The 7,231-nt window shown below is 35.9% G+C and overlaps 1 protein-coding gene across 3 annotated transcripts in view; it reads left to right on the forward strand.

The window, feature by feature from the left end:
- Window positions 1-4,687, forward strand: part of LOC103706769 (probable cyclic nucleotide-gated ion channel 20, chloroplastic) — a 117,879-nt gene extending 113,192 nt beyond the window's left edge. For all 3 annotated transcript variants that reach the window (XM_039131477.1, XM_039131475.1, XM_039131476.1), the window contains exons 11-13: window positions 1,129-1,375; window positions 1,864-2,026; window positions 4,117-4,687. In XM_039131477.1, coding sequence (XP_038987405.1) covers window positions 1,129-1,375; window positions 1,864-2,026; window positions 4,117-4,291 — 585 coding nt within the window. In that variant the 3' untranslated portion in view covers window positions 4,292-4,687. The remainder of the gene's footprint in view (window positions 1-1,128; window positions 1,376-1,863; window positions 2,027-4,116) is intronic.
- The last annotated feature ends 2,544 nt before the right edge of the window (window positions 4,688-7,231 follow it).

Consider the following 7,231-nt stretch of genomic DNA (forward strand, 5'->3'; position numbering starts at 1 on the left):
CTAAGCACAGAAAAGGATGTCTGGTTAAACTTAGAGGAGTGGGATTTTTTACCCTATTCCCTTTGCTATTTCTCTGAATTCTAGGATAAGGAGCTTTCTTACTCCTGTCCATTTAAAGTGTAGATATCGCCTCTTTTTTTTTAATTTCCTGTCATTTATAACTTGTTCTATATCCTTAGTATCATTATGATTTAAGTTTCCATTATTTGATGGAAATGGATGATCTGGTGCAGATGAGAATTAAAATTGTATGGTTCTTCTAACAGGTTTATTAGGCCTATTTAACATCACACCTGGTAGTCGGGATTTGTTTCTACCATTATATTTGGCCCTATATAGGTCATATACATTACAAGTGAGCAATCACCGTGAGGGTTATTCTTTCCTTTGAGCATGCCATGGTGACCACCCATTTCTTCCACCCATTTCTTCTTTCTTGGGTAGAGAAAAGAATATAGGAAAATGCTGCTTCATTAACTTTTATGATCCTTACTGAATTTGATACAAGGATGAGATCCAGATCATTTGGGGTCATTTCTATGTTCTGGGTCATGGATTATAGGATTCTTACAAATGTTTGTCCTACAAAACTGCATAAGCAAGTGAAAGTGTTAATTCCTTAACTTATTACAACGTGAAACTTCAGACATTGATGGAAAACACCCCCTATGATGAGCATATCACACTAAAGGGTGCACGTATGGGCCTATTCTCAGAAACGCTAAAACAATCCATTCCCAATTTAATTCAATCCATTTCTGGTCTCACACATACAAATGGAGGTATGCAACTCTACATCATAATGAACATGTATATTCGGCAACATACATGCACTACTACAGGCTAGTGCCTGAACTCTAGTGATCTTCTTTTAAGATACCAAAAACATAATATCATGGTAGTATTTCTGGCATTAGTGACCCTATTTACATATACTAGTACTCTAACAAGATATTACTTGGTCTGAACTGTGGACTAAGATCAAATTGAAGCAAAAGATCAGTTGAATGTAGTTATACACATTAGCAAGCAAAATATAAATGCTGATTTCATGCCATTGTGGCAATTGAGTCTTCTAGTTTCTGATATCATAGTTTTGTAAAGAACCGAAGTTTTGCTGATTTGCAGGTTCGGATATTTTCCCTGATGGATGAGCCCCTCTTTGATGCTGTTTGTGAAAAATTAAGGCAAAAGTTATACATTAGAGGAAGTGATATACTTTATGTGGGAAGTCCTGTTGAAAAGATGGTTTTCATAGTGAGGGGTAAATTGGAGAGCATTGGAGCAGATGGAAATGTGGCTCCTTTATCAGAAGGAGATGTATGTGGTGAGGAGCTCCTCACATGGTATCTTGAACACTCTTCCTTGAATAGAGGTATGAATTCTACACCAGTCTCCATTGGCAAATACTGCATGGCATTCAGAAGCTCCTATCTAGGCATATAATCCAATCCTAGATTTAAGAGGTCCAATTTCAGTGCTTGTTTTGCTGGTTACCATTTTCAATTTGTTTTTGTCCTCGAGAAGCTTTTTGGTCAGCTTCCAAAGCACTTTAGGATATATTACGGACATTTATGTGAATATTTAGTGTTTTGCATAGATGATTAGCACATTATTAGAAGAAGGCAATTTGCTTTTTAACATAGAATTGCCAGTTCTTCATCTGTAGTCTGTTTCTCAAATTGGTAAAACAAACAGATAACCAGTTACTTTTAGTAGAGTGTAAAGACAAAATTCATATACTAGGCCAAGGAGCAGGCTATTTGGAAAAAGTGAAGAAAAAAAAAATCATGTTGTATGGCATAGCACGTCTTCTTCTAATGCGTGCTAACTAAATGTGTGCAAAAAATTTTCCTCTCACAGATGGTGGGAAAATCAGGTTCCCAGGACAGCTCTTGTTTTCAAACAGGACTGTTAAGTGTCTAACTAACGTTGAGGCATTCACACTACGAGCTGCTGACTTGGAAGAAGTCACTACATTGTTTTCCCGATTCCTGCGGACCCCACGTGTGCAAGGAGCGATTAGGTAAGCATGATTGCATTATTGTCTTGATATTGCATAACACAAATTGCGTCATCAATCTTGTCATTCATGATTAGTATTGAGTGCTTTTGAAACTCAATAGATTTCATTTTTACAGTCAACGGTAATTCACTAAAACTAATGATGTAAATTTTGGTAATTGAACAAAATAAACAATTTATAATATTAGAAATAAGAATAACCTAATGATGTAAATTTTGGTAATTGAACAAAATAAACAATTTATAATATTAGAAATAAGAATAACCAATGAACTTTATCTCATTGAGAGGGTATAAATGAGCCTAGCTTGAGGTAGTCAGGTATTACTCAAGTCTCACTTATTTTGTAATGAAGCAGAAGTCAAGTTAGCTCATTTAATTTCGGCCAACACAAGCTGATCACAAACAGTTTGTTTAAGAGATGTATTATTCTGGTTATATTTATTTTTTGAAAATACATTCTATTTTTTATAAATTATATTAATTCAATAATAATAATTATTTTTTATATAGAAAATGATAAAAATAATTTAATATTGTATAAAATATTTTACATTCTCATATTAAAAGTTTAATGAAGCCAAACTAAACAAGCCCAACCTAGCTCTAGCCTAGCTCATTTGCAAATCGAGCAGGCTTAATTTTGATCTGAGCACAAGCTGGCTCTCTCAAACGGCTCATTGTTTGACAGCCCTACCGTGCATACATCTAGTTTATATACTTATGGAAAGTATTATCTTGCTTAATTAATGTTGGAGAAAAATCTTCATGCTGAATCTGGTCCTCATTTTTTTCATCTAGTTTTTTTTTTTCTTTTCGATAGAAATTTTGTCTAGTGGAATTGATTGAAGCAAGGTACAGTTTGTAACTTTAGGGTTTCTAACTATCAAACATTCTAAGAGACATAAAATTTTCTTTGTAGTATGACCAATTTTGGAAAGCCTGGTCGCAGGGTTTCTGGTTTAATGTTTTCTCCAGACAAAATTGATGTCAATGCTGAACATTAGCGTGTAAGATGAGAATAGATCTTTGCAAAAGATAAAAATTTGATTTCAAGGAACAAAACCTTTCAAAAAACGTCATACATAATGCAACATGTATTTCATTAATTGAGTCAACATGGTTGTTAAGTTTTGAGGAAAACAATGTGGTTGCTATATGCACAGAAATCTTAAATATTGGTTCACTGTCATTTAGCATCAATGATGTATGTACCCGTGCTACATGGTAGCCAACACAGTACATATGTTTGCCCGTCTACATCGATATGTATTGTTACATATTGGCCCATTTCACAACTTACCATTGCCCATTTGATACCTTATCATTTTTTATGTCCCATGGTGCAAGGCCTGTACAGGTCATGTACCTAACTTACTGAATCGGGAGCGGGCCTCTTAGAGAAGGTAGAGAACAAGAGTGCTAGGAAAAGATCTTGATCAAATCAAGCATTATATGTTAATAAAAAAAAGTTCTTCTGTTGATTAAAAAAATGACGGATTTAAAAACCAAAAGTCAATGAATATTATAAAATAGTCTCTTATTAAACAAAAATCAGTAAAATATCTTCTAGCAGTTAAAGTTTGTGATTACGGAAAGTGCTATGAAGAGGGTTGCTTGAGTGGCAATAAGATTTTAGAGCAATGCGACGCTTGAGGTAGAAAATTATAGCGACAGAGGAATGGACTCCATATAGATAGAAGTTAATGTCCATAGTTAATTTTACATTTTTTCTCCGCCTCCTCAATCCATTATGAGCTGCTTCTCTTTATTAGTTGCTTGTTGATAAGTACATTGTGTACAACTCAAATACTTTATTTGCAGTACTGTAATGTTTTTCCCGTGAAATATTACAAATAACCAAGGATAAAATTTTCAGAATTATCTCAAGTGCTTAAGATATTCAAAATTTTCCTTCTGTCAACTTTCCCCTTTTATTGCCTGGAGTTTCTTTTAATTTATAGAGCACCATTGATAATTCCATTGTGCATTGTACTGCTATACCTGGTAATCAGAATTCTGTAAAACCATATAAATTTAGTTCTTGGCAACTCAAGAATTAAGATCATCTTGTTCCCATCAAAATATTAGGTATGAATCACCCTATTGGAGAAATATTGCTGCGACCCGCATTCAAGTAGTATGGAGATACAGGCAGAGACGTCTAAAGCGGAATGAGAGTTCCAACAATGGATCTACTCATTCTAGGTCTCATGTTTGGCGACAATGGTCATCAGATTCAGCAAAGCAGATTTCACACTTCTGAGTCTAACATGTAATCCATATATACAAGTCTTACTAAAGGACTTTTGACATCACGTCAAGGTCCTGTACTTTTGTCACCATGCTATTGCGTCAGGCAAATGATCCAATCAGTAATCAGTTTAAAGGCATCGATCATCTTCTTTCTAGGTTTATGGTTTCCCTGAGGGTGGGTGCCTTTTTGTTAATTGCTTTACTTAAGAGGTTTAAATAGCATGTAAGTTCACTATAAGCAAATATCTAGTGTAATATGTGTGTGTGTGTGTGTATATAAATAAGCTGGGATTAGAGAGAGGTGGTCGATAGGATAACTATTCTTCACATTTGCCTTCGATTCTGAAGCTATATTTTGTCCCTACGTGTTCCATAATTAAAGAACACGTGGAATGGGGGCTTGACTTACTTGAATATTGTCAAGGGTTAGTCGTATTTTATTATTTCAGCATTAGAGTTCTGATCGAAGTCTGGGAATGCCTCAGGTGCATCAATTCTCTTCAAAAGAGAGGGTAGATGAGCATGTATCATTACGAAAGAGCAAAGTTAATGATACTAAGTTGCATCGAGAAGTACTAAGATGCATGGATGTGCTCTTCGTAGTCCACCTAAACATTTCTTCTTTCAAATGTGGATTAATATACTGCTGTTCTATTATCTAAACTTTTGCAAGTTGTATGCTACAACCTGCCTAAAGAGGGACATGAGAAGCTACCATGGACTGCTAACCCAACCTTTCAACCATGTTATTCTAATGATTTCAAAAGATTTATCTACTAAACAAGGCACACTTAGAATTCAAAACACTGAGCTGAAGTGTGACATGTGTCTAATTAAGGATAAATTGCTGACAATAAAGATTGATCAGACCTCAAAATATGAAAATTTTCTCCTTTTCCTACTCAAGGAAAGAATGTTCTCTCTCATCTCCTTTAAAAGACCATATTGCTTGGTAATATGTATGTATACGGAAGGGCTTTATTTTGTCAAAGACCTTTCAATCAGTTTTCTTGCTGCTTCTTTAGCAGGGAACTTGATGGGCTCATGGTCTGATGTTGTGGTAGATGTGACATGTAGTAATTCCCTAAAGATAAGGCATCAAAGGAGGCTCTAGATAAAAGAATGAGACATATGACGCAATTTTCTAGGCCAAGATATGACCTTCCACCAGGAGCCAAGGGTACGCTAAAATCTATTGGCAACTGCTAAATTAGCTCATGGTGGTACAGTGTTAATATTAGATAACTATTTTTTGGCGGCGCCAGCTTGTACGAAGCCACTGTTAGAGGCTGGCAAGATGGAATCTAATACCAGTGTAATGATTCCTACGCTTGAAAGGCTTCTTATAGGCTCGAGCGTCTCGCAATCTCGCTGAAGCTGCCAATTAAAATAGTAGTGACGCTAATTAATGGGACCTTATCTTTTTTTTTCTTCTTATTTATTTATTAATTATGATGGTGGTATTTGATTGCAAATTAAATAGGAAGATGTCCTTCAAATTGGGATATCTCCCCCATATTTTCGGGGGATAGGCCTATTCCTTTAATGGTACAGCAAATCTCTTTTCCCTCACTTATTCTGCAGCTGAACGCCACCTTGATGTAAGGAACGGTAAAGAGCCGTTTTCCTTGTCATTTTCATAATTTAGATTGAAAGGACTGCAGCAATTATCACATAATAGAGTTCAGTGTGTTGCAATCTAACTATCAAAGTTTGATTGATTTTCTTCAAAAGTTATGATGTTTGTGTCATAGTGCATCACCTACTAGAAGGTTGGATACAATTGCTTTACACAAAACTCTCGGGCTTAATGCCTCTCATTTTTTTTTTTCATTTCTAATTTTATTTACCTTCAACCTCTAAAAAGATGCTAAAAAATGATAATTTTCCATAGTACATAACTCTCTCTCTCTCTCTCTCTCTCTCTCTCTCTTAAAACCACTCTATCTTTAAAACATTTGCTTGAAGATGCTTAGAAAGTTTACAATGGTTATGCAAATGCCTAAAAGTTTCTTAAATTTCATGAATCAAATCCAAACCATTAATTCCGAGCATCATATGTATGCGAATACAAGTGCCCAACGCTAGCTACTCGGATGAATGCTTATAATTAATTACCAAAACCTGAACAAGAAAGCCCCACTTTACTGGTTCCACAAAAGTTTGGCTTTTGGCAGGAGGACTATAAAATAAAGAGTGGCAAATGGCTTGCGAAGGCCATGCGAATATTTTACACAAACTTCCAGTGGTAGGATTTGACTCTTCCTGCCAGTAAGCATGGGCGTATTACGTATGATCCCATTTGGCCATATTCGAGCTCAAGTTGCTGCTAGCTTTGTGTCGTCTTATCCTCCCTCCCCAGAAAACAAATCTATTTCCAGCTAATGTCGTACGGCGGAGATGGGAGTTTACTCAGGTGCCCTTGGACTTTAGATGGAATGGCTTCTTATTTATGGGCTTACGTCCAAAGTCTGGCTGCAATTACGCCTTGTGAAGCTGGGCGAGGGCTCTGCCACCTCCCTGCCATAAGTTGGTGGAGACCTTGCCACCTCTTTCATTATGGCGATTCCAAATGAACGTGATCTATTTCGTTATATGTAGCATTTTGATTCTGATTCCTCGAAGCCAGAAGATAAAAAGGAAAGAGAAAATGAAGAGTTTTCCATGCTGGTGTCTGAACAAAGCCTGGCTAAGAGTTGAAGAAGTATGAATTGCCGTGTACTGCGAAGCACAGGAGCAGCAGCGGATGTACGATGGAGATCTTGCATAAATTTATTTTTATGTACTACATGTGTGCCAGATTGTTGCTTCTAATTTTGTTGGCTACACCTAAATCAGAGTAGGATAAACAGTTGTTGTACTAGAAAAAAAAAAAAAAAAAGTCTAATGAGCTAGGGTTTTATGAAATTCTCCATAAGTTTATGGATTTAGTAAGAAAGTTCGAATTTTT

This window comes from Phoenix dactylifera, chromosome 11 (assembly GCF_009389715.1).
Source record: "Phoenix dactylifera cultivar Barhee BC4 chromosome 11, palm_55x_up_171113_PBpolish2nd_filt_p, whole genome shotgun sequence".
NCBI lineage: Eukaryota > Viridiplantae > Streptophyta > Magnoliopsida > Arecales > Arecaceae > Phoenix > Phoenix dactylifera.